This window comes from Ranitomeya imitator, chromosome 1 (assembly GCF_032444005.1).
Source record: "Ranitomeya imitator isolate aRanImi1 chromosome 1, aRanImi1.pri, whole genome shotgun sequence".
Lineage (NCBI taxonomy): Eukaryota > Metazoa > Chordata > Amphibia > Anura > Dendrobatidae > Ranitomeya > Ranitomeya imitator.
The window spans coordinates 714,745,160-714,773,114 of NC_091282.1; the positions used below are offsets into that span (position 1 = coordinate 714,745,160).

The window sequence follows — 27,955 nt, forward strand, 5'->3', positions numbered from 1 at the left end:
ACACATCACAGCATCCAGTTGCTGTGTCCGCCAGTGCGGCGCCGTGCGCTACCTCTGTGCCTTCCCTACCCAAGCCTGGGTGGTTAGTGGCATCCGTCAGTGCGGCACCGCACGCCCTCTCGTGCCTTTATTTTCTATTTATTAGTTTCCTTACACACCCAGTTGCGGTGTTGTGCCAGCAAGTGTCTAATCGGACTTCAATCCTGAGTAGGGGTTGAGTTCGCTGCCTTCTTGCTTGCGCTCTATGTGCGGTACTGCGGTCCTGTGACGCAACAGGATCGCTTCCTTCACGCAGGGTGAAGTTAACCCATGTGTGTATACTTAGTACCGCCATATAGTCCGTCTTACTAGCAGCAGGGTCTTTTCCTGCACGGTGGACTGTTGTGAGTTCTGTTTTTGGGCTCCCTCTGGTGGTTACTGATGGTACTGGGTGATTTGTGTTCTGCTGTCTCTGGTGTCCACCTGTTCTATTAGGATTTGGGAGTTTCCTATTTAACCGGGCTTTCTTGTCATTTCCCCGCCGGCTATCAAGGTTATCAGAGTGTTTTTTGTTACCTCAGCTTCTGGCTTCAGTAATCTTCAGGACAAGCTAAGTTTTGATTTTCTTGTTCCACGTTTTGCTTTATTTTTGTCTTGTCCAGCTTGCATATAATTGTATCTTTGCTGCTGGTTGCTTTAGTGGGCTGTAATTGCTCCTCATGTTCCATGAGTTGGAACATGAGTTCAAGTAATTACAGGATGGTTTTTTGAAGGGTTTTTTGCTGACCGCGCAGTTTACTTTTGTATCCTCTGCTATCTAGTTTTAGCGGGCCTCATTTTGCTGAATCTGTTTTCATACTGTGTATGTGCCTTCCTCTCATTTCACCGTCATTATATGTGGGGGGCTGCTATTTCTGTGGGGTATTTCTCTGGAGGCAAGAGAGGTCTGTGTTTCTTCTAATAGGGGAAGTTAGATCTTCGGCTGGTGCGAGACGTCTAGGATCAACGTAGGCACGTTCCCCGGCTATTGTTATTTGTGTGTTCAGGTTTAGGGTCGTGGTCAGCTCAGGTTCCATCACCCTAGAGCTCGTTGGTGCTTGTCCTTTTGTGATTCCCTGCCATTGGAATCATGACAGTATAGCCAGCCAAAATGTTTGGGCTGAAGTAGGAGGAAAAGTAGTCTGAGGAAGTTTTTTTTTTTTTTCTCTCCTCTGAGGTTGCTGCCTAGCCTTAATTGCAGCCAGGCTGATTTTTTTTTTTCCTCCTCTTAATCCTTGAATGGCTCTGACCTTAGCTGTTTATCATGGACGTCCAGAGTTTAGCTTCCAGCTTGAATAATCTTGCTGCTAAGGTTCAAAATATACAAGATTTTGTTGTACATGCTCCTATGTCTGAACCTAGAATTCCTATTCCAGAGTTCTTTGCTGGAGATAGATCTAGTTTTCTGAATTTTAGGAACAATTGCAAGCTGTTCCTTTCTTTGAAATCTCGCTCTTCTGGAGACCCTGCTCAGCAGGTTAAGATTATTATATCTTTCCTGCGGGGTGACCCTCAAAATTGGGCATTTGCATTGGCACCAGGGGATCCTACGTTGCTTAATGTGGATGCGTTTTTTCTGGCATTGGGTTTGCTCTATGAGGAACCTAACCAGGAGATTCAGGCTGAAAAAGCTTTATTAGCTCTCTCTCAGGGGCAAGATGAAGCAGAAATATATTGTCAAAAATTTCGGAAATGGTCAGTGCTTACTCAGTGGAATGAGTGCGCCCTGGCTGCAAAGTTCAGAGATGGCCTTTCTGAGGCCATTAAAGATGTTATGGTGGGGTTCCCTGCGCCTACGGGTCTGAATGAGTCTATGACTATGGCTATTCAGATTGATCGGCGTTTACGGGAGCGCAAACCTGTGCACCATTTGGCGGTGTCTTCTGAACAGGCACTTGAGACAATGCAATGTGATAGAGTTCAGTCTAGAAGTGAACGGCAAAACTATAGGCGGAAAAATGGGTTGTGCTTTTATTGTGGTGATTCAGCTCATGTTATATCAGCATGCTCTAAACGCACAAAAAAGGTTGATAAGTCTGTTGCCATTAGTACGTTACAGTCTAAGTTCATTCTGTCTGTGACTCTGATTTGCTCATTATCATCCATTTCCGTCGATGCCTATGTAGATTCAGGCGCTGCCCTGAGTCTTATGGATTGGTCATTTGCCAAGCGATGTGGGTTTAGTCTTGAGCCTCTGGAAGTCCCTATTCCTTTGAAGGGAATTGACTCTACACCTTTAGCTATGAATAAACCTCAGTACTGGACACAAGTGACCATGCGTATGACTCCCGTTCATCAGGAGGTGATTCGCTTCCTGGTATTGTATAATTTACATGATGTTCTAGTACTTGGTCTGCCATGGTTACAAACTCATAATCCAGTCCTTGACTGGAAAACAATGTCTGTGTTAAGCTGGGGATGTCAGGGGGTTCATGATGATGCACCTCCGATTTCTATCGCTTCATCTACTCCTTCTGAGGTTCCTGTATTTTTGTCTGATTATAGGGATGTTTTTGAGGAGCCTAAGCTCAGTTCGCTTCCTCCTCACAGGGATTGCGATTGTGCTATAGATTTAATTCCTGGTAGTAAATTTCCTAAAGGTCGTTTGTTCAATCTGTCAGTGCCAGAGCATACTGCTATGCGGGATTATGTTAAGGAGTCCTTGGAAAAGGGACATATCCGTCCATCTTCGTCCCCTTTGGGAGCAGGTTTTTTTTTCGTGGCCAAAAAAGATGGGTCCTTGAGGCCTTGTATAGATTATCGTCTTTTGAATAAGATTACCGTAAAATATCAGTATCCTTTGCCTTTGTTGACTGATTTGTTTGCTCGCATTAAGGGGGCTAAATGGTTCACTAAGATTGATCTTCGGGGTGCGTATAATCTTATACGAATAAAGCAAGGTGATGAGTGGAAAACCGCATTTAATACGCCTGAGGGCCATTTTGAGTATTTGGTAATGCCTTTCGGACTTTCTAATGCTCCTTCAGTCTTCCAGTCCTTTATGCACTATATTTTCCGTGAATATCTGGATAAATTTATGATTGTGTATTTGGATGATATTTTGGTTTTTTCTGATGACTGGGAGTCTCATGTTCAGCAGGTCAGTAAGGTGTTTCAGGTCCTGCGGGCTAATTCCTTGTTTGTAAAGGGCTCAAAGTGTCTCTTTGGAGTCCAGAAGATTTCTTTCTTGGGGTATATTTTTTCCCCTTCTACTATTGAGATGGATCCCGTCAAGGTTCGGGCTATTTGTGACTGGACGCAGCCTGCATCTCTTAAGAGTCTGCAGAAGTTCTTAGGCTTTGCTAATTTCTATCGTCGTTTTATAACTAATTTTTCTAGTGTTGTTAAGCCTTTGACGGATTTGACTAAGAAGGGTGCTGATGTTGCTGATTGGTCTCCTGCGGTTGTGGAGGCCTTTCGGGAACTTAAACGCCGGTTTTCTTCTGCTCCTGTGTTGCGTCAGCCTGATGCTTCGCTTCCTTTCCAAGTTGAGGTTGATGCTTCTGAGATTGGAGCGGGGGCGGTTTTGTCACAGAGAAGCTCCGATTGCTCGGTGATGAAGCCATATGCGTTCTTTTCTAGAAAATTTTCGCCCGCTGAGCGGAATTATGATGTGGGTAATCGGGAACTTTTGGCCATGAAGTGGGCATTTGAGGAGTGGCGTCATTGGCTGGAGGGTGCTAGACATCGTGTGGTGGTCTTGACTGATCACAAAAATCTGATTTACCTTGAGTCTGCCAGGCGTCTGAATCCTAGACAGGCTCGTTGGTCACTGTTTTTCTCTCGTTTCAATTTTGTGGTTTCATACCTGCCAGGTTCAAAGAATGTGAAGGCGGATGCTCTTTCTAGGAGTTTTGTGCCTGACTCCCCTGGAAATTCTGAGCCCACTGGTATCCTTAGGGATGGGGTGATTTTGTCGGCCGTCTTCCCAGACTTGCGACGTGCTTTGCAGGAGTTTCAGGCGGGTAAACCTGATCGTTGTCCGCCTGAGAGACTGTTTGTTCCGGATAGTTGGACCAGTAGAGTCATCTCTGAGGTCCATTCTTCTGCGTTGGCAGGTCATCCTGGAATATTTGGTACTAGAGACTTGGTGGCCAGGTCTTTTTGGTGGCCTTCCTTGTCGAGGGATGTGCGTTCTTTTGTGCAGTCTTGTGGGGTTTGTGCTCGGGCTAAGCCTTGCTGTTCTCGAGCCAGTGGATTGTTGTCACCTTTGCCTATCCCGAAGAGGCCTTGGACGCACATTTCCATGGACTTTATTTCGGATCTCCCTGTCTCTCAAAAAATGTCTGTCATCTGGGTTGTGTGTGACCGCTTTTCTAAAATGGTTCATCTTGTACCCTTGCCTAAGTTGCCTTCCTCCTCTGAGTTGGTCCCTCTGTTTTTCCAGAATGTGGTTCGTTTGCATGGGATTCCGGAGAACATCGTTTCTGACAGGGGATCCCAGTTTGTGTCTAGATTTTGGCGGACGTTCTGTGCTAAGATGGGCATTGATTTGTCCTTTTCGTCTGCATTCCATCCTCAGACGAATGGCCAGACGGAGCGAACTAATCAGACCTTGGAAACTTATTTGAGGTGTTTTGTTTCTGCTGATCAGGATGACTGGGTTACCTTTTTGCCGCTGGCCGAGTTTGCCCTTAATAATCGGGCTAGTTCTGCTACCTTGGTTTCTCCTTTCTTTTGTAATTCGGGGTTTCATCCTCGTTTTTCCTCTGGTCAGGTGGAGCCTTCTGATTATCCTGGAGTGGACATGGTGGTAGATGGGTTGCATCGAATTTGGAGTCATGTGGTGGACAATTTGAAGTTGTCCCAGGAGAAGGCTCAGCAGTTTGCTAATCGCCGTCGCCGCGTGGGTCCTCGACTTCGTGTTGGGGACTTGGTGTGGTTGTCTTCTCGTTTTGTTCCTATGAAGGTCTCTTCTCCTAAGTTCAAGCCTCGGTTCATCGGTCCTTATAGGATCTTGGAAATTCTTAACCCTGTGTCGTTTCGTTTGGATCTCCCGACATCGTTTGCTATTCATAAAGTGTTCCATCGGTCGTTGTTGCGGAGGTATGAGGTACCTGTTGTTCCTTCGCTTGAGCCTCCTGCTCCGGTGCTGGTGGAGGGAGAATTGGAGTATGTTGTGGAGAAGATCTTGGATTCTCGTGTTTCCAGACGGAAACTCCAATATTTGGTCAAGTGGAAGGGTTATGGTCAGGAGGATAATTCTTGGGTGGTTGCCTCTGATGTTCATGCTGATGATTTGGTCCGCGCTTTTCATAGGGCTCATCCTGGTCGCCCTGGTGGTTCTCGTGAGGGTTCGGTGACCCCTCCTCAAGGGGGGGTACTGTTGTGAGTTCTGTTTTTGGCTCCCTCTGGTGGTTACTGATGGTACTGGGTGATTTGTGTTCTGCTGTCTCTGGTGTCCACCTGTTCTATTAGGATTTGGGAGTTTCCTATTTAACCAGGCTTTCTTGTCATTTCCCCGCCGGCTATCAAGGTTATCAGAGTGTTTTTTGTTACCTCAGCTTCTGGCTTCAGTAATCTTCAGGAAAAGCTAAGTTTTGATTTTCTTGTTCCACGATTTGCTTTATTTTTGTCTTGTCCAGCTTGCATATAGTTGTCTCTTTGCTGCTGGTTGCTTTAGTGGGCTGTAATTGCTCCTCATGTTCCATGAGTTGGAACATGAGTTCAAGTAATTACAGGATGGTTTTTTGAAGGGTTTTTTGCTGACCACGCAGTTTACTTTTGTATCCTCTGCTATCTAGTTTTAGCGGGCCTCATTTTGCTGAATCTGTTTTCATACTGTGTATGTGCCTTCCTCTCATTTCACCGTCATTATATGTGGGGGGCTGCTATTTCTGTGGGGTATTTCTCTGGAGGCAAGAGAGGTCTGTGTTTCTTCTAATAGGGGAAGTTAGATCTTCGGCTGGTGCGAGACGTCTAGGATCAACGTAGGCACGTTCCCCGGCTATTGTTATTTGTGTGTTCAGGTTTAGGGTCGCGGTCAGCTCAGGTTCCATCACCCTAGAGCTCGTTGGTGCTTGTCCTTTTGTGATTCCCTGCCATTGGAATCATGACAGTGGACCTCGGACTGCGAACGCACCTAGTTTCATATCATCTATACTTGGAGCGTTCCGCCGGTCCTTAACACTTAGTTTGTTTCAGTAGGCTCCGCAATCATGGGGAAGACTGCTGACTTGACCGATGTCCAGAAGGCAGTCATTGACACACTCCACAAAGAGGAGGAGCCACAAAAGGTCATTGCTAAAGAAGTTGGCTGCTGTTTGCAAGTATATTAATGGAAAGTTTAGTTAAAGGAAAAAATGTGGTAGAAAAAGGTGCACAAGCAACCGGGATAACTGCAGTCTTGAAAGGATTAAGAAAAGGCCATTCAAAAAATTGGTTCAGATTCACAAGTAGTATACTGCTGCTGGAGTCATTGCTTCAAGAGCCACCATACACAGACGTATCCAAGAGGACATGGGCTACAAGTGTTGCATTCCTTGTGTCAAGCCAGTCATAACCAATAGACAAAGCCAGAAGCGTCTTACCTGGGCCAAGGAGAAAAAGAACTGGACTGTTGCTCAGTGGTCCAAGGTGGTGTTTTCAGATGAAAGTAAATTTTGCATTTCATTTGGAAATCAAGGTCCCAGAGTCTGGAGGAAGAGTGGAGAGGCACACAATCCAAGTTGCTTTAGGTCTAGTGTGAAGTTTCCACAATCAGTGATGGTTTGGGGAGCCATGTCATCTGCTGGTGTAGGGCCACTGTGTCTTATCAAGATCAAAGTCAGCGCAGCCGTCTACCAGGAAATTTTAGAGTGCTTCAAGCTTCCCTCTGCTGGCAAGCTTTGTGGAGATGGAAATTTCATTCTCCAGCAGTACTTGGCACCTGTCCACACTGCCAAAAGAACCAATACCTGGTTTAAAATGGTTTAAAAACAACAGTATCACTGTGCTTGATTGGCCAGCAAACTCGCCTGACCTTAACCCCATAGAGAATCTATGGGATATTGTCAAGAGGAAGATGAGAGACACTAGACCCAACAATGCAGATGAGCTGAAGGCTGTTATCAAAGCAACCTGGGCTTCCATATCACCTCAGCAGTGCCACAAGCTGATCGCCTCCTTTCCACACCGCATTGATGCAGTAATTGATGCAAAAGAAGCCCTGACCAAGTATTGAGTGCAATTACTGAACATACATTTCAGTAGGCCAACATTTCTTATTTTAGATTCATTTTCCAAGCTGGTGTTACAAAGTATTATAACTTACTGAGGTAATGACTTTTGGGTTTTCATTGGCTGTAAGCCATAATCGTCAACATTACCAGAAATAAACACTTGAAATAGATTACTTTGTTTGTAATGACTCTTTATAATATATGAGTTTCACTTTTTGTATTGAAGAACTGAAATATATTCACTTTTTGATGATAATCTTATTTTTGTGAGAAGCACCTGTAATTGATATTTGTTGTTTCATTTTGTCAGTTGTTCACATTACCCTAACATGTTGCAGAACTTTAAAGAGGGTTGGCACAATTTCTTAAATGGGTAAAAATGCAATATTTTTGTGTATAAACAAGCAATGTTGCAATTTCTATCTTATTAAAAATTCTCTACAGAGTGATTTTTTTTAGACTTTACAGCTCACTGCTGGTTTAGTTCCTTTTGCCAGTCTATCAGATGTGTACGGTTTTCTAAACAAGGAGCGCACACTTGCAAGTAATCTGTTTTGTCTGTCAAGCTTTTCCATGAAACTGGTCAAAAAACTGAATTTGGCCAGCTTCAGTTCCCATGCACTCCTCTGATGCACAGTTCACAACAGCGGTGCCACCTTGTCGTAGATCTGAACTGTCAATCTTCAGGTGTTCACTGTCCCCCTGGCAAGCACGTAGCTGAGGGTCAGAAGAGGCAAGCTCTTGCAGAAAGAAATTTAGACATTCACTTTAAGGTTTAATGTGGGTGTCAGTGAACATAATGGTACTAGTACCATGTAGAGTGGACTATCATTAATATTTAATGACTTTAGGGATTTATTCACATCTAGACTATTGTAAAATCACCACAAAATACATAAAAATTCACAAACAATGCTGCATTTTGCATGGGGATCACAGTGAGCTGTAATGACAAGTATCATAAAAGTGGTTTCTGTCCCTTTGCATTGTCACAACAAGGCATATTTAGTAGTATTTGGTGTTAAGAAGCTCCTTAGCTCCAGTGCATGTTTAACAGCCTCCCCATGCTTTGCACTATGTATAATGTGGGTGCTGTTTTTTGTAGCAAAGGGACTTTGGAGCCCTCTGAAGCATCAAGTGACTGCTACCTGTGTATCCCATATGTATAGATTTACTGTACAGTGTACATGGTATTCCAGGCCCTGAAACACTCTTTGTGTTGGTTTTTACTCTTATTAATAATTAAGAGTTCCTAACAGATGGGCCACCTCTATTAATTTATTTATTTTTTTACCAGATTACCCATTAAACTTGTCAGGTTATTCATGCTGCTCATGCATTGCTACATGATTGCCGGTATATAATTCCATGAAATGCTTTGGTGTTTCACATAAATTATACTTTGAAGATCTGGCCATATTCGGACAGTAAACTTGTCCCGCTCCTCTCTTGGACGGTTCTACCCAGTGCTACTAGAGGTGATTGACAAGTCTCTCCCTATGTACTCGCAAGGAAGAGACCTGCAGTGGCTCTGGGAAGACCTTCATAGTATATTGTCTCTGGAACAGCGTATCGTTTCAGAGAATAATATACCTGGTGCAGCCAGGTTTGAGCAGTATGATCAATCCTCTGTGAGGTTCCCTTTAGACTATGGCTACATGATGTAAATGACGAAAGCTAGCACTCGACAGTAGTGAGTCACGGTGCTAGTGAACGGGTCATAAAAGTCCCATAAACCATAGAATGAAGAAATCACTGCACTCGTATGTTGAAGTTGCTTGAACAAGTGTAAAGTTTTATTCACAAGTGAAAGTTCATGTTGAAGCGATAGGCAAAATAACGTTTCGGCCAACTCGTGGCCTTGTTCACAATATCGCTGCGGTTAAACAAAAAAAAAGAGAAGCAAAAATCAGACAATATACAAATATACATATGTACAAATAACAAGAGTATATACACATTTGGGCGAATGCATGTCAATGGAGTTATGTTGAAGAGGTCCGATCAAAAAGATAAAAACATAGACTGAATTCCACCAATAAAGCAAGAGGAGGGTAACTAAACCCTGTGGTCCCAATGAGGCATATTGGGCAAAGGTAAAAACAAGTAAGGCAGGTAGGGCGGAGGTAGAAAACAAAACAAAGTATGCCGACGGATAAGAACCAAAATTATCCTAGCCATCCAGTACTCTAAACAATTCACCACAAGTATATTCTCTGGGTATGTTCATTGTTCTTATCCGTCGGCATACTTTGTTTTGTTTTCTACCTCCGCCCTACCTGCCTTACTTGTTTTTACTGATATTGTGAACAAGGCCACGAGTTGGCCGAAACGTTATTTTGCCTATCGCTTCAACATGAACTTTCACTTGTGAATAAAACTTTACACTTGTTCAAGCAACTTCAACATACGAGTGCAGTGATTTCTTCATTCTATGGCTACATGATGACCTTGGCCACGACACCTGTCACAAGACCATAGTTCACTGCTATTCACAGTAAATGTGTTTTGTTGCAGCCCTGAGGTTACCTCGACAAGAAAGTCACAAGAAGTCAGACCTCGTTGGATGTTTTGCGACTTGCTTGTCGCAGTAATCTCAGGGTTGCAATGCGAGTTCTTTCAGTTGTATTGCACTTCGATGTACCATCCTTGGTCACATGATGGGTGTTGCTGCGACCACGCTGTGTCACCCTATCCTTAACTATATGACATAATTAAAATAAATAGTTGTCTCTGAAGTATCATTTAACCTTGGATTGCCATCCATACTCTTATTCATCACTGACTAGACCTGCACACGAATGTGTGGTGTCGCTACATGTGTGTAACTCCTGCCATCATCTCCCCATACAGGATTCCTATCTTTATTTGGATCCCCAGTCTCTAGTGAGCGCTCTGCATAACCTGCCTCTTCATCTGCGACTGAATGTGGAAGCTGATCTTGTTCAGGTAACTCCCACTTTATTCTGAGCAAAGGTAAGAAGATATTCATTAATGTGCAATCATTTCCAAGATTAGATTATGGTAGATCTTATTCATCTTATAATAACCAATTCCTGAGCTACCAGCAGCCCCAGACACTTAATTGAAGAAAATGCAGTGTTATTTGATTTGAATAAAAGCATTTTTATTAACACGTCATATGTGAAGCTGGAGGCTGTGACATCGATAATGTGTTATCTTCAGATCTTACAATTATTAGCCAGTTTTATACCACTTGCCTCTGTATTGGATCCTCAGCATGCCATTTCCTCTTCTGAATATTTTGCAAGTTCACTATCCAACCAATAAGATCACAGGGGCAGATATGCAACTTTATCTTAATATATTTGTGAAAACATGACTTTTATTCAAATGCCACTGTCAGGTTTTGTTTTTCTCTGGCTGGTGTCATTTTGCAATAAGGATGCTGCGTTTTCTTGGTCAGAATGTCTAATTTTTTTAAATGAATCCCGCCGACCTAGCCTGATTGACAGCTCCTCAGTGTCCCTCATCCCTGCAGTTGTCATTCATGTGCTATTTCATTCTAAAGCTGCACTCTATGCAGCCATTCAGACATGGATTTCCATAGTAAGCACACCAATCTTATCAGGTTTATGAAATCGATTTAATAATGTATACTATTTGTATGGTAAAAGCCCATAGACAAACCTTGGGTCTAGGGGCCAACATTGTCACATACAGCCACTAGAAAAAAAAAAAGCTGTGCTTTTTTTGTAATTTTTTCATAAAATTCTTAACCGTCTTAAAACATTGTATGATAGTGAAGCACTTTAAGTATGAAAACAATAAAGCACCGCTCCTGCAGTAAATAAAAACCTTGCTGGAGTGGTGCTTTAAAGTCATGTAAAGAAAAAAAACATTCTTACAGAAGTCATACTTTGCTTGCCTTCTCATCAGTTCAGATTTTCCTCCATTTGCATCATCAGCCAGTTATGTAGATAGCAAAAAGGTGATAGCTGGATATTTATTTTGCATGTAGTATTTCAAACTGAAAAAGTTTCTCAAATATATCGTAATATGTGCCGCTGTCAAATGTGTGAGAAAAATAACATGTAAAATGTCATTGTAAACTTTGTAAGAAAATTAAATTATGAGTTTTGCAAATCACTGCATCTTCACACACAAATAAGAGACCCTGTCATTTGGAAAAATTAAATAATGCTGAGGCACTGACAGCGGAATGAATTGACTACTGAATAATTGATGGCAGAATGTAACAAACACATAATTATTTCTTTCTGGTAGGAAGAGCTGCCGCAGGAGCTTCCTCCATTTGTAGGAAAGGGCATATCAAACGTGCCAGTTTTTACTGTTCAGGAAGGAAGTGGAGCTTCTGTGTCTTCAGAAAATGTCGCCTTTCCATCAGAGACCAAGGCTTCTCCAGACCCCTCTCTACCGGCATATGACGAGGAGCTTGATTTCCTGCTCAGCTTGAAGTCTCCTGTCACAGAGAAAGCTGCCACGTGTCCTGATGGGATCAGAGCGCCTGACCAACAATGGTCTTGTGAGCAACGTGGTAAGGGCTCAGTGCACACACAGTGGCACAGTTAGCGATGACTTAAAAAATTGTTGTGTAACAAAATCAGCAACTATAATAATGGATATGTCCCATCTGTGCTTCCAAGTCAGTGTGCAATACTGAGGCTACCGGATTGTTTCCTTGAATAGCTATATAAGAACGTGCCCACACCTAATACCCTCTTGAGATTCTCCTGTCTGCCTCGTGCCCAGTCGAGATTTATATGTTCTTTTGTGTTAAAGGCAGCTTCTGCTGTCAGGCGGTGTGCTGCTTTACCCATTAAACAAGACTGGATTTTAATAGCTGCCAGATCGTCTCCTGTTATATAGAAAACTCGCACTGCATTCCCACATGCATGATTGATGAGCCTCTCTCAGTGTGCATTATTCAGAGTCTAGTTGAATGCTACATTAACCACTAAAGTAGTGCCAAGACAATAGTAGTAGTGCCAAGCAGCTCTGTTTACCCAGGCTGGAAGCATCTCTCAGAAGACAGAGAGCAGATGACCTCGGAGGGATGGGGAACCTGTGATATCGGTGAATTTACTTCTCAAAACCATTTAATTGACAATTACTGGAACCCAATTTGTTTTAGTCAAGGGTACATTTGACTAGATGTTATAAATGTGTCAGTAAACAATGTTGTAACTACTTTAATGAAAAAAAAAATGATTGTAAGGACTAGGAGAGGTTATTGCAGCCATTTCTCTAGGTTATTTGTCGGAGATAGTCTCATGTAGATAGCAGCTGATGAGTCGCACATAAAAGCCAAAGAGAGGACTACACAAAAGGTTTTACAGGTCCTGGGATGAGCAATTCTATTAACACTGGTATTATATCAAAACTATGCTTTCATTGATTGATCTTCCAGAGATCGCATCATGTCATCCTGTTTGTCTGAGGCCTGTGCTCCCTAAGGGTATGTGCACACGTAGAAGGCTCCTCTGCGGATTTTTCCGCAGCGGATTTGATAAACCCGCAGTACAAAACCGCTGCGGTTTTTCCTGCGGATTTATCGCAGTTTCTATTGCGGATTCCGCTGCGGTTTTACATCTGCAGTTTTCTATTGGAGCGAGCAGGTGTAAAAACGCTGCGGATTCCGCATAAAGAATTGACATGCTGTGGAAAATAAAACGCTGTGTTTCCGCGCGTTTTTTCCGCAGCATGTGCACTGCAGATTTCATTTCCCATAGGTTTACATTGTACTGTAAACTCATGGGAAACTGCTGCGGAAACGCTGCGGATCCACAGCAATATTTGCAACGTGTGCACATACTCTAAATGTTCACAGCATTTCTCTGTATAGTAGAAATGCGCTGAGGTAGTTGTTTGGATGTGAATGCGTGCCAACATTTTACATCTTTATCTTCTTTCTGTTTCAGCAACCTCTCCCATGAAAGATGAGCCTTCTGTTGCCACTGAGGAGACTCCCAAGGCTATGACCTCAGAGGATCTGGAGGACTGGCTGGACAGTATGATCTCCTAATGTCTTCTTGTACCTGTAAATATGTGGTTAAGATGCAATAAAGACTCATGCTTTTTGGGAATCGTTTTACTTTTTTTAAATCTGGTTATACACTAGATATATCAGACAGTCATTTTCTGAACCATTCGTGGTTCATGGATGCCTTAAGAAATTTGTAGCTCTGGCTGATCCTAGAAGTTAATGACTGATTTCTGTCTTAAAGGGTTATTTCCATCTGCTTGACTGTGCACATTTAGGTAGTCGTCGTAAAAATGTTATTTTGCCATTTACATGATGTTTCTATTTGGTTCACAGTACTGATATCTATATTTTCCTCTTATGGTTTACATGTGGTTGTCTATGGGACCAGCCACCGCTGCGCTGTAGGAGCAGTGGCTGTACATCCTCAGGGTTTACAAGTGCTTTCCTGCTGAGTTTGCATGCACTACATTGCAATCCTGGCCACCTCTCTCCAGCCCCACTGTGCTTCCAGTGCTGCAGAGAAAACGGTGCCCCATATATTGTTATGGGAGCGCCTACAGTTCAGGCCATGCTGCTGGCCTGACCTGTTACTCAAGCAGGAGCGCGCGCCCTCTCATCATCCAGAACGTGGGGAGGCACGCTGCATGAGAAAATGAAAATCTGGGCTTTTATTGATGGAGAACACACATGAGCTTTGGCACAAATGACTTCATAAGTGTTGTCAATGGCTTCATGTTTAAACTATAAAAGAAATATCCAACCCATCAGATAGACGTTTACATCTGCCTATGTTCCGTGTCTCATTGTCTTTTGCGTCATAAAAAAATCTGCTCAATGATAATTAGTGGTCAAAATCTTTCATTATGGGTGGCAGAAATCACTAGTATATGGCAGCTTATGCCTCTCCTGCCATAATACTGAATGTTGTAGGTACAATCTATTGCATTTCTCTACAAAACAAGGTCAATGTTTTCCGATAAATATATACTTAGTGGAAAATTGTGTCTGCGTGATTCTTTGCCCCTTTATGTAGAAGAGCAGTGCTAATCCTTGGTCTTATTAATATTGTCCTGCATCTTGCGTCTGCGCAGTAAGACAAACAGCTCAGCTGGTTTATCATTTATTTATTGCGATGGGCACTTTATTGTATTTGAAGAAAAATGCATAAAGTTAGCAGCTTCACTACAGCACTTACCAATGACCAGAAAGCAGTGCTTTGGATTTGGCATAAGATTTCCATTTAAGAGAATATAATTTTAAGATACATTCCAGTTTCTTCAAATAACAGCAAACTGTCATTGAAAGAAAAACTAAATAGCAACTGAATGCAGTTTCTCATTTCGTACAGTAAGACAACGAACAGCACAACTTTTGTGTATTTTGTCAATCTAATACTAACATGGAAAAAATATCTTGCATAGCTACGTCTACAGACGGTTAAGGCACTTAATCGATTAAGTTCAGGGTCGAAAAAGTGTTAAGAAGTAACTTTTCCCCTTCCAACTTTACCATCAACTGCCTGAAGTTCCACAAAATAAAGCTAAATACTATTATCACCTTTCATAGACTAGGCTTATTTTACACAAGTAAACGTAAAGCTCTGAGAAACAGATGTACCCAGAAGCTAACCAGTAATACCAAAGGCCAAAGATGTTTTCAGTATTGTTTATGTCCAGTTGACTTTGTTCAGGCTCCAGAGCACAAACATTCTCCAAAACAGATGCAGCAAACTTTGATTTGGTGTCTGTGACTAGCATCAGATTTGTGACATAATCAAAAGCCTCAATATCAAAATGAAAAAAAAAGAAAAATTGCATGCTTCTCCAGACACAAAGTCCCATTCTACAGAATGGATGTGTCTGCCAGGTTTTGTGGGGTCAAACTGAACTGAATTTCGCTGCTACAGAGAGAGCTGAGCAGTTGCTGTGAAGATAAATATTGTGCACTGGATGTATATTAGTTAGCCCTTTAATTCTCGGGCAGCCAGACTTGTGGCTTTTCAGTTAAAAGAACTCTGCCCATCAGTGTGAAAATCAAGAGATGCTGGGATGGGTGCAATCAGGCTGAATACCATTATTTGAGTTGTAAACGTTTTGTATAAGGTCCTATCTGGTAGCCTCTAAATAACATTGAGTTTTCTACTCATTACACATTTTAGTAACTTAACAAATGCACTATGGCTAATTGAGCATGTCAGATCATCAGTTTATTGATGTACTGTGGTGGTGGTGGGTGATTATTAGTAATTTTTTGATCTATAAATTTGATATTTCATTGCACATTTGCTATAGATCTGTGTTTTGTTGTACGAGTCGTTGGTTTTAAAGAAATTACATGAATCCAAATGAGAAGATTGAGGTCTTGGTTGGGCAGAGCTGGTCTTTCCATAAATGTGTCCCACTGGGTGAGTATTGTTTCAGGTTGAGTACATGTCCAGTGAATCTGACTGATGGGATAATACCAGGTTATTATCCAAGCTGGTCTTCATATTGCTTGCGGAAACAGTCACCAGCTGGGAAGAAGTCCCAACATCTCTCTTGATACATCTTCCAAACGTAAGATTCCTGCAGTAAATAGAAATCGTATAATGAATTATGAACTCTTATATTTTGTGCTGTGCAACTAATGTTCTTGTCTGTTGCACTGGTGATGGAAGATTGCAGGTGCCCAAGTGGCTGTGCTACAAAAGTAAATAACTATTTTCATCGCTTTAAAAGGGGTGTTCCCATCTTCAAAATCATTTCCCATAATTTAGTATGTATAGTAATAATAATATTATCAAATACATCCAATTAGAAATTTAGTATAGCTCGTTTGATTCACTATGTCACTTTCCCCATGTGCAGATCATTCCAGTAGCGTAAATATCCAAGGTTACGACCACTGATATAGTGACAGTAAGTTATTAGTGGTCGTAACCATGGATACCTAAGCTACTGCAATTCCTTACATGGGGACAAGCGATATAGCAAATCAGAAAAACTATACTACATTTCTAATTGGAGGTATTTGCTAATAATTATTAAACCTTCTACATATTGGGATAGGATCATAGAGCTTGAAATACCCTTTTTAACTTTTCTGATGATGATTATTATTTACTTTCTATAAGTCCTGAGCCTTTTGTATGGATAAGATATCCGTATGATATTCTTCAGAGAAGACCCCTAGGCTGATTGGGTAAGTTAGAGAATAAAAAAATTTGCAATACTATAAATGATTCTATTAGAACGTATCACAGTCATCTTTTTATATCAAGCACTGATGTTAACTGAATGTACAAGTATTAGAACGATACAAGTCTATTATTTTTATGCAATTTAATCCAACTCGAGAGATTTCTCAGAGAATAAAATGCAAAAAGAGCCTGGATGGTCTGTAAAGTAATTGGTTAAAAGCCCTGTAATTCAATGAGGTGTAATTAGAGGGTCTCCACCTTACTGACGCACAAGCCCTCCATTCTGAGGCAAGAGGAAAGAGATGGGCTACTAGAGATATGTTATTAATATTCATTTTAAAAACATAAGCAAGAATTACTAATAATATTTATACATGAAATCTGCACGGATGTCCCAATTTCAGACGCCCCCTCCCTGTTCAGAAAGCTCTACTTTCACTGCTCATCCAATACAGTCAGACAGGCCGCCCTCCTCTCCACATGTCAGTGATATGCTCAATTGATGCTAGCTGCCTGGCTCAGTTCATTAGCTAAGTCATCCCCTTTCTTCTGTAGTGCTTCCTAAACTATAAGGGAACATGTGAACTAAAGACAATGGAGCAGAGTTAACATACAAAGTATATTTGCACGTATTGTCAATCTACTCATATTTTTGGCAAATGAACGTTCATGGACCGGCTGTGGGCCCATACATTCATGGGCTACGTTTCATTATTTTATACCAGTTGTAGGGAATAGTAAATATTAGTGCCATGCATAATTGCACAAACATCTTGCCACATTTTCTGGTATTCACCAGACCTGCCACTTTTCTAAAAAGTGGGTGCACTTTGTAGATTGACCTGTTAGCTTCATTATCACTTACATCAAATGAAAGTGGCATAAATTATATCAGAATCTACTCCAGTTCAGAGCAGGAGAAGAATTTTGATTGAAATATACAAAAATCATTAAGAGATGTGCGCATCTTACTCTACCAGAACAAAATGCCAGTCTTAATGAATTCCTACCTTAATATGTATCAGTTTACCCAGTTGTACTATTACTGCAGCATGTGATGTTAGAACACAGGTTTACTGGAAAGGCCAACTATGGGACATCTGTATTCTAAGCAGTCTTTTTTGCCATTTATAAGACTGCATAGCTATACGGTAAGTAAGAGAGCTTTCCTTTTTATCTACAAATTTCAATCTTCTATTTAAGTGACCTGAATACTTACTCATAACTGGTTAAAACTTAGAAGAAATCTGTCTTTATATTCATGCTGCCTGAACCACAGGCAGCATGAATCAGACATTGGCTGCACAACTGCAGCCAAGAATAATGTATTACTCTGAAATGCTGCCAGCATTTCCGAAAAAACATGGGGTCCAACTCGCTAAGGCTATGTGCACACATTGAGTAAAATTTCTGCATCAATTCTGTAGCTCTTGGCAGAAAAAATGCTAATTCCTGACGTTTTTGACTGATTTGAGTGAATGGTTAAAAACGCACAGAGAATTGACGCACTGCAGATTATTATCTGCAAGTCAAAAATACTCAATGTGTGCATGACACTTCAGGTTTCTCATTCACTTTGCTGGCATCAGAATTGCTTCAGGTTTATCTAAAAAATCTGCAAGGAAAAAAAGCACCAAGTCTGCAATGTGTGCACACAGCCTCTGAGTGGCGATATGCACACTATCAGTCTTAATGAGTGGCATGTAGGAATATGATTAAGAAACGCACACCACTTAGTGAATTAGGGTATGTGCACACGATGCGGATTTTGCTGCGGATCCGCAGCAGTTTCCCATGAGTTTACAGTACAATGTAAACCTATGGGAAACGAAATCCGCAGTGCACATGCTGCGGAAAAAAACGTGCGGAAACGCGGCGTTTTAATTTCCGCAGCATGTCAATTCTTTGTGTGGAATCCGCAGCGTTTTTACACCTGCTCCAATAGAAAACTGCAGATGTAAAACCGCAGCGGAATCCGCAATAGAAACTGCGATACATCCGCAGGAAAAAACACAGCGGTTTTGCACTGCGGATTTATCAAATCTGCTGCGGAAAAATCCACAGAGGAGCTTTCTACGTGTGCACATACCCTCAGGGTATGTTCACACTGGGAGTTTTTGCTGTGTTTTTTTCCTGCAGCAAAACCTGGTTGCTTGGCAGCAAAGAAGCTGTGACAAAAACACATGTCTTGTGTCTCTTTGTGCATGCTAATAAAATTGAGTGCCCCCAGAGAAAAAAAAACTATTTCCTGTAGAACCATACCCCTAGACCCTTTGAAAAGCTGGCAATTGATGTGCCACGTACAGTAACATCATACTGACAGGTTGGAATAGATATATACACATAGAATTGTTGGAATAAGTTTAAATGCAACAACTCCATTCCTGTTGTAGTCTGCATTGAATGTCTATGAGTGTTCATTTGTCAGCTATGCTGTGATTGTTAAAGTTTGTACAAAAAGGTCAGAGGACTCTCACTGATTGCATCATTCTGCTGCTGTTTCCTTCACAGAGAGACATGTGTTACATGGACTAGATTATATCGGTAGTTACTGTCAAAGCTTTCTTATTTTGTTCCAGTTCAAGCTGCATATATTAAACACAGTTTGCCTTACGTTGGATTCTGCTGCTTATATGAAGTAACACGCGCTGCTGTGGTAATACTCCGGCTAACAGGTTATGGGCCCAGCCACCGGAAAGTAAATGGTAAAAAGCCCAGTCACCGGAATAAGCAGCGAGCCAAGCGCAGACAGCACAGAGGAACCCCCGGAATACAAGGACACCGGAACGCAAAGGTACCGCAGTGTACAGAGCACCGGACAGCGCAGCTTAAAGGGCCAGTAACAAACAAAAAAAAAAAAAGGTACAAGAGACAAGAATGTCTACAGAAAGGAATGCAGTGAAGTACACAGTGCCAAGTCTCACAAATCACAATTACAGCTCCTGGAAATTCAAGGTAAAGATGTTACTTATAAGAGAGGGTACATGGAAATGTATTGAACAGCCTGTGCCTGACCCAGTACCGGGTGATTGGCTAGAGACTGATCAGAAAGCACAAAGCACTATTTCCCTCAGCATAGATGATAACCAGATTGTACATGTATGCAAATGTGATACTGCAAAGAAAATGTGGGAAGAATTACAGAAAGTGCATGAAAGGTCAAATCTCAGCAATAAGCTATATCTTATGAGAAAGCTGTATCAGTCTAAATTAAGTGATGGCCAGCATATGCAGGACTATATCAGAAACACCCTAGAGATTGTGGAGCGCCTAAGGGGTATTGGTGAAGAAATTAAAGATTTTCATGTTGCTGCATTACTATTAAGTGGTCTTCCAGAAAGTTATGACACGCTTGTGACTGCATTAGATGCCAGACCAGATGATGAACTCACACTAGAATATGTGAAAGGGAAACTTGCAGATGAATACAAGAGAAAGTCAGAGACTATTAGCAATAATATATGCAAAGCAGAAGCAGCATTAAAGACACAGTACTTTTCTAAAGCTCAGAGTCATTTAAAGGAAACTCGTGAATGTTTTGTCTGTAAAAAGCCTGGTCACCTTAAAGCAGACTGCAGAGTGTGGAAAGCAAGAATGAATCAGTTTAAAAAGCAGGACAGTCATCAAAAGGTTAAAACAGCTGTAAAGAAGGAAGATGCATGTATTGCGACTGCATTTGGGGTCAGCACAAGCCCATATGCAAACCATGTTTGGTGTATTGACTCTGGAGCGACTGCTCACATGACACGTGATAAAGATTTCTTCATTAATCTAGATGAAAGCAAGTCTGAAAAGGTAATTTTAGCTAATGGTCACTATATGACATCAGAAGGAATAGGAGATGGTTATCTCCATTGTCAAGTTCAATCCTCAGCACAAGTCAGAAAAATCCCAGTTAAAGACGTGCTGTATGTTCCCAAACTTGAAAGTAACCTTTTATCTGTAAAGAAGCTTGCACAACAGGGAAATATAGTTACATTTAAGGATGACAGATGCATCATTTCAAAGAAGGGTCATACCCTTGCCGAAGGAAAAATCAAAGATGAACTTTATCAGCTGAAATGCAATGAAACTGTTTACAGTGCTAGACAAGATTTTCATAAGGACTGTATTCATGTGTGGCACAGACGCCTAGGCCACAGAGATCCAGAAGCAGTAAAGAAACTAGCTCAACTTGCAAATGGTATTGCAATCAACCAGTGTAATCAAACAATGAAGTGCACAAGTTGCCTAAAAGGGAAAATGTCCAGAAAATCGTTTCCTAAAGTAAGCACTACTAAATCTGCACAGATACTGGATTTGATACATACAGATGTGTGTGGTCCAATGAGTGTTCTTACTCCCAGCAAGAAGAGATATTTTCTCACATTCATTGATGATTATTCCAGATATACTGTTACTTACCTACTTCAAAGTAAAGATGAAGTTCCACAGAAACTTGAAGAATATCTTGCTGCAGTTCTTAACAAATTTGGAAGAATACCAAAGGTACTGCGAGCAGATAATGGAACTGAATATACAAGTGGTAAAGTGCAAACCATCCTGAAAAAGAATGGAATCGTGTTCCAGACAACCGTTCCATACAACCCAGAGCAGAATGGGACAGCAGAGAGAAAGAACCGAACTCTTTGTGAAAGTGGAAGAAGTATGCTATTTGATGGAAACCTACCTACAACATATTGGGGAGAAGCCATCATGACTGCTACCTATCTTCAAAATCGACTGCCAAGTAAAGCTACAAGTAAAACTCCATATGAGCTATGGAACTGTGAGAAGCCCAACCTGAAGCATCTCAGGATATTCGGAAGCAAAACTTTTGTGCATGTTCCCAAAGAAAAACGTTCTAAGTGGGAATCTCATGCAAAGGAAGGAGTTCTTGTGGGGTACAGTGAAACTCAGAAAGGATACAGAATCCTGCACCCACAGACCAACACAGTAACAATCAGCAGAGATGTAGTGATTGATGAAAACTCAGTATCGCTCAAATTTCATGAGGTTACGCAAATAATTCAACCTAAGGAACAAGAATTTCAGTCAGTGATTCCAGACATTGAAGAGAATCTCAAAGAAAATACTGAAGTCTGGATATGCTCTGAAAGTACTGAAAAAGAAACAGAAGAACCAAGCCAACCTCAGGAGATCAGAAGATCAGAAAGATCAAATAAAGGAATTCCAGCTAAACGCCTTTCTTATATGGTCAGATCAATTCCAGAAGAAGAGCCACAGTCATGGCAGGAAATGCAAAAACTGCCTATTCATAAGAAGCAAAAATGGATAAAAGCTGCTGATGAAGAAATGGAATCCCTTCATAAGCTCAAAACATGGGAGCTCACAGAGCTACCTCAAGGCAAGAAAGCAATTGGATGTAAGTGGGTCTTTAAGAACAAATATGACTCCGAAGGTAATGTTCACCGTTTTAAAGCAAGATTGGTCGCAAAAGGATATTCACAAAAATATGGTGAAGATTATGATGCTACTTTTGCTCCAGTTGCCAAGCAAACTACATTCAGAACTTTATTATCCATAGCTGCTGTTCAGCAGATGAAAGTAAGACATTTTGACATCAAAACAGCCTTTCTACATGGAGACATTGAAGAAGAGCTGTACATGACTCAACCAGAAGGCTATGTTAAAAGGGGTAAAGAGAACCTTGTTTGCAGAATGCAAAAATCTCTCTACGGCCTTAAGCAATCAGCAAGAGCATGGAACACTAAGATGAACAAAGTGTTAATCGACGAAGGATTTAAAAGGTCTCAAGCGGATCCATGTTTGTATACAAAAGGTGTATCACAAGATTGGATGTATGTTATTCTATATGTGGATGATGTAATAGTAGCGCATCAAGAAGAGAGAGAAATTTCAAAACTAGGTCAAATTCTGAACAAGCATTTCGAGACCAAGGACCTTGGAGATGTGACATACTATTTGGGAATCCAAATCCAGAGAGAGGAAGATGGAAGTTTTCTTCTTAATCAAAATTCTAAAATCTCCACAGTTCTAAACCAGTTTGGAATGTCAGAAGCCAAAGGCATATCAACTCCAATGGATCCATCTTACCTAAAATTGGAAGGAGAAGAAGATCTGCTACCCACAAATGACAGTTACAGACAAGCAGTGGGGGCACTTCTATACATAGCAACCACAACCCGTCCAGATATCTCAGCCACAGTGGGAATTCTCTGCCGACGTGTAAGCAAGCCACGCCAAAGAGATTGGAATGCAATTAAGAGACTTCTTCAGTATCTTAAGGCAACCCAAGAGTTAAGTCTAAAGATTTCTGCATCAGGAGATCTAATTCTCAGAGGATATGTAGATGCAGATTGGGCTGGAGACTCAAGTGATCGAAGATCAACAAGTGGTTACTTGTTCAAGTTAGGACACACTTCAATCTCATGGTCCAGTAGAAAACAAGTGTCAGTTGCATTGTCTTCTACAGAAGCAGAATATACATCAGCTGCTCATGCAAGTCAAGAGTTAATTTGGTTGAAGCAACTTTTGGAAGAATTCGGCAAACCACTAGCTGAACCAACTGTTATCTATGAGGACAACCAAGGATGTATCAAGCTCGCCAGCAGTGAAAGGATAAGTGCAAGAACAAAGCACATTGATGTTAAACATCATCACTTGCGTGACTTAGTAGAGCGTGAAGTTCTAAAGTTTGTTTACTGTGAATCTGACAAGATGTTAGCAGATGTTTTGACAAAGCCATTGTCAAGAGCCAAGTTTGAAGAATTCAGAACTGCAATGGGACTAACAGGATAAGCAGTTGTTGAGTGGGGGTGTTGGAATAAGTTTAAATGCAACAACTCCATTCCTGTTGTAGTCTGCATTGAATGTCTATGAGTGTTCATTTGTCAGCTATGCTGTGATTGTTAAAGTTTGTACAAAAAGGTCAGAGGACTCTCACTGATTGCATCATTCTGCTGCTGTTTCCTTCACAGAGAGACATGTGTTACATGGACTAGATTATATCGGTAGTTACTGTCAAAGCTTTCTTATTTTGTTCCAGTTCAAGCTGCATATATTAAACACAGTTTGCCTTACGTTGGATTCTGCTGCTTATATGAAGTAACACGCGCTGCTGTGGTAATACTCCGGCTAACAAGAATACATAGATATACAGATCAAACCACCAAAAACTGTCCTTATTAGATTGCTAATAGATCACCGGGTTTGCCCCATATGAGGTAAGGCCACCACCTTTCAGCGCTGATATATAGCATTCTATAATTCTGTATATCTGCCCCCACGCTGGCCTGCAAGAGAAGAAAAAGCGCTTTTATACTCACCCAATGGGCGTTGCTGTCTTGGTCCAGTGCCGCCTCTCTTCTTGTAATGCTGGTCTCCTTGCATTTTGTGGATGAAGCATCCTACGTCTTCCACACAGTGTCCCCGGCATCGCGCTCCTGCGCAGGCCTACTTCTTTGGCCTTTCCCTGTGTATGCGCACTACAGTATTTTCCTCTTACCTCCACAGGACAGAGAGAAGTACGCCTGTGTGGGAGTGCAATTCCGGGGACACTGTGTGGATGACGTAGGACGCGTCATCTACTCGAAGCACAGAAGGAGGACAGCATCGCAAAAAGAGAGAAGGCACCGGACCAAGACAGTGATGTTCATCGAACCGGAGAGCCCCGTAGGTGAGTATTATTAAAGCTCTTTTTCTTGTCTTGTAGGCCGGATTGGGGGCATATATAGAGCATATTAGAATGCTGTAGATCAGGTACTGGCCTTGCCTCATATGGGGCAAACCTGGTGACAGGGTCCCTTTAACCACAACACTGTAGGATAGTGTATAATTGTTGCACAAGGTCACCTTTTTCACTTCATTACTCTCATTTTTACCAGTAGTCCTCTAGTCTTACCTAAACATATTGATTTGTATATAAAAGAGAATTGCTATTATCTGTGGGCAAGCTTTTTGCCCTGGAAGGAAAGTGCATCTATTAACTATTTAAGGTCAATTTTAACAATACATATTTTAGTCATTTCATGTAGCTGTACATATGGTTTGACGTAGACAAGGAATTAATTTATACAATTAAATGGAGTGTATGCAACTTTATCTAAAAGAGTAATGTAATATACCAACCTGGCCAGTGTGTTCTGTCTCATCCTTATTAATGATATACATGAGGAAGAACCTGTAACAAGCACAGAAACAATCATATGAATTGAGAAGATAAGATGTGGATTAATGAGCACTGCCTGTCCTTACTACTAATGAGCATTTATTGTAGATAAGGCAGGTAAGGGGAGTACACTTTACTATGGTTTAATACAAATCCTCTTTACTGGACAAACGAGAATTATACAGAGATATTGGGTTCTCATAATTGGGGTTAAAATGTAAAGACCACGGAGGAGATTTATCATGCCAAATTACCCAAAATTCTGATACAATTGGACCACAAATAAACTGTCTACAATAAGATCAGTCAACTGAGAGGTGGTGCAAACTTATTTTAGAAAGTCTAAAAAAGCGGCAAATTGATCAAACCACAACAACCACTGATGAACTGGACAGATTTAACTTTGCACTGTTTAAGTGTTAGACAGTATTGATAAATATGCCTTAATGAGATTACTCCATTTTCTCCTATTTAAACTTTCTTTTTGAATACTTGGGAAAGTGTAAAATGTTTCTAAGAAGCCTTCATTTAGTGTTAATGCAGGCTATTAGGATCAGGGAGATCTTACAAACAATCATTCCCGTAGGTGAGAGGACAGGGAGTAAAGGAATAGTTGCTGGAAACACAATAAGTTTTTTTTTTCTTGATATCCAAACTGATATGTTTTCCACCAGACGACAGGAGCGGTGACAGCTCATGCCCCTCAGAGAGCCTTTTGGACCAGTAACATGTAATGGCTGTATCTAGCTGCAGTAAAAAAAAATAAGAAAGTAAGCTCAATCCTTGAGATATTTGTAGATATCCTGTAGGAATTAACATCTGACACCTGTGGCCACACAGCTTCACTCTGAAAAGGTCAATGTGGGTGAAAGCTTCCACTTTTGTTGTAGTCTGCAAGTGAAATGCTTAGAGGAGATTTACATTCTTTTCCATCTGCAATCTGCACTTGATTTATTCTCATCGTCCTCCTTTCTCCCTTTATTGATTTACAGAGTGGGATAGAAATATTATGGTTAAAACTAAAGTTGTAATTAGTATGAAGAAGAAGCTTATGGTAACCAGAGGTCAATTTTGGCTTTATTAAAGTGTACCTGCTGGAGTGTATATAGAAATTATGGGGCTTCAAAGCAAAAAACGACATATATTGTGGCACTTACACAGTAATCTTGCCCCTACTGAAACCCCTTAGTGGTCTCACCCACTTCAGTACCCCTTTTATGGCCTCCAATGACTATGATACCAACAAAAAATGCCTCCCACACATAGTATGACTCTTTCATAGTGAATTCTCCCCTATAATACCCCCCTACACAGTCAGTTTGACATCCCCACAGTTCCCCCACACACATGATGAGGCCTCCACATCGCAGTATGATGCCCCCACAGAGATTCCGTCTACAGTATGATCTCTCCACAGCCCTCCACAAAGTATGATTCCCCTTTCACACACAGGATGACGGAGCGGGCTGCTGCTCTTAATAGTATACCACTGTGGACTTGTTGTTGGACTAAGTTGTTCTGCTCGTACATGAAGAATAACACTAGTTTTGTCGATTTTTTGACTTAGAGCTTGCAATGAGGAAAACTTCAGGATACATCCCTAGTATTCAGTTTTCTCTGAGCTTGTGGTAGCAGACTGGATTCTATGTCTGACAATACAGAGTACACACAGAGAAATGCTCTTTAGTGTAGCGCACACAAAAAAAGCTACAGCTAAAACCCAAACTACGAAAAGACAGCTAGAGATGTTTGAATCGTGTAAAATTTAAATTCACTTGCTTCACCAATTTTTCCCCCCAAAATTTGGTTCAAAGTGATCTTCAATTGACCAGAAAAGTTGTGTAACACTGAGGTCTCTTGGGACTTTAGTTAACCCGTTTCGAGCTCTTTAATGCAAACATAGCTTTAGAAATGTCAACGTGACCCTGTTTTGGGAGTATCTAAAGATTTCTTGATCGCTTTTTCACAAGTCATCAAAAATTCTCTATTTTGGGATCATCATCACCTGCTGTTTAGATAGAGAAGAACCAATAGTTTCTTAACAAGTTGCACATTATTCCTATTTTGGGATCCGAGAGGGGTCTTCTGGTCAGTCGTGGGTTTGGCATGCGTCCAAGCAAGGACATGGTTTATCCTAGTAATATGCCAACTTGGACTCCCTTTCGGAAGCAGGTAAAAAAATTCCCCCATTTTGATTTAATACATCCCTGTGCTTGATGATTATATGTCTGTTGTCTCACAAGCATTCCAGCATACAACTTGCCAGGGGCATAATGATCGCGGTCACAGAGGATGTAACCACTATCGGGTAAGTGTGGGAAGGGGGCCAGCAGCTATTTCAGCTGGATCTGCATCAGAGGATGTACATTAAGCTGAAGGGTAATGCGGCGTGGAGACCCGTGACTCCCTGCACCACAATACATGCCACCAGTCAACCAGGGGCTAGCAGCTGACGTCAGCATGCAGCGCATACGTCACCCATAGCTAATACTCCGATGTCGTCTTCCTGCCTCTGCACCTGCTAGAGACAAGGACCTTGTGCGATGGGGGAGTGGGGGAAGGTGAGTAGAATGTTTTGGTTTTTTTTTTATTTTATTTTATTCACTAGAGAACAGAGACATAATAACAAAAAGGAGCTCAGGATGGGGTCATATATACCAGGATGGAGGATACCTTAATGGGGAGGGGCAAAATCTATTTCCTTATATTATTTAGGACACTACAAAGGCCCGTATGCCCAAACATCTGACCAATATGCAGGGGTGGGTGTGGGGGGGGGGGGGGTCGGTAGGTCTAAATTTTGCATCAGGGTCCAGGCACTAGTTATGCTACGGCAGCATGCCATGCTTGGCGAAGAGCCATCCAGTGTGAGATTGGCTGCTTGATGCACAGCAGCAACTCGCCCTTTGTATGGCTTTTGTACTTTATGATTTTAAAAATTGGTTCAATTAAATTCAGAGGTAGCAGGAAAATTTGTCATACTGGAGTATATTACAGATCAATGCAGTCACACATATTCTACCGCGCCAGCACTTGCCCATCTCTTGGCACGATTATTCATTTTATTCCATCTTATGTGGTCTTTAGCACTGCAGTAGTGCACCACACTCAGTTTATAGTAATTCTCAACTGTTTTAGGCATCTCTCTCCTGTCTGGTTAATGCAGACTTTGGAAATGTGCATTTTTGGAAATTCTTTGGATTGTCCGGAACCAGCAAATTTCAATAAATTCTACTCTAAGTCAATTTGCAGTTGATCAATTTGATCATCTCTACTAAATAGGTTAATATTTTCTATAAATGTTCTGTTTAGAAGTATAATAACCACACCCCAACATCACAGTAAATTTTCATATACAAACAACTAAATACTTACAGATAGTTAGCTAGGTTGTGTTCTTGTAAAGTATGTGTTTCAAAGCCATGCGGCGTCGTATCAAAGTAATCATTTCCAATTCCACAAATGAAACATTTTGTCTGGATAGATAAGAATAGTACATG

The 27,955-nt window shown here is 41.3% G+C and overlaps 2 protein-coding genes across 2 annotated transcripts in view; one reads left to right on the forward strand and one right to left on the reverse strand.

Moving 5' to 3' along the window:
- The window catches only part of AVEN (apoptosis and caspase activation inhibitor), a 751,848-nt gene extending 738,602 nt beyond the window's left edge, over positions 1 to 13,246 (forward strand). The window contains exons 4-6 of the mRNA XM_069732415.1: positions 10,032 to 10,127; positions 11,427 to 11,697; positions 13,082 to 13,246. Of these exons, the coding sequence (XP_069588516.1) occupies positions 10,032 to 10,127; positions 11,427 to 11,697; positions 13,082 to 13,185 (471 nt within the window). The 3' untranslated portion in view covers positions 13,186 to 13,246. The remainder of the gene's footprint in view (positions 1 to 10,031; positions 10,128 to 11,426; positions 11,698 to 13,081) is intronic.
- Positions 13,247 to 14,250: 1,004 nt separating this feature from the next.
- Positions 14,251 to 27,955, reverse strand: part of RYR3 (ryanodine receptor 3) — an 886,248-nt gene continuing 872,543 nt past the window's right edge. Inside the window, exons 102-104 of the mRNA XM_069732389.1 lie at positions 27,831 to 27,931; positions 24,416 to 24,467; positions 14,251 to 15,710 (exon numbers count right to left, since the gene is read on the reverse strand). Of these exons, the coding sequence (XP_069588490.1) occupies positions 15,615 to 15,710; positions 24,416 to 24,467; positions 27,831 to 27,931 (249 nt within the window). The 3' untranslated portion in view covers positions 14,251 to 15,614. The remainder of the gene's footprint in view (positions 15,711 to 24,415; positions 24,468 to 27,830; positions 27,932 to 27,955) is intronic.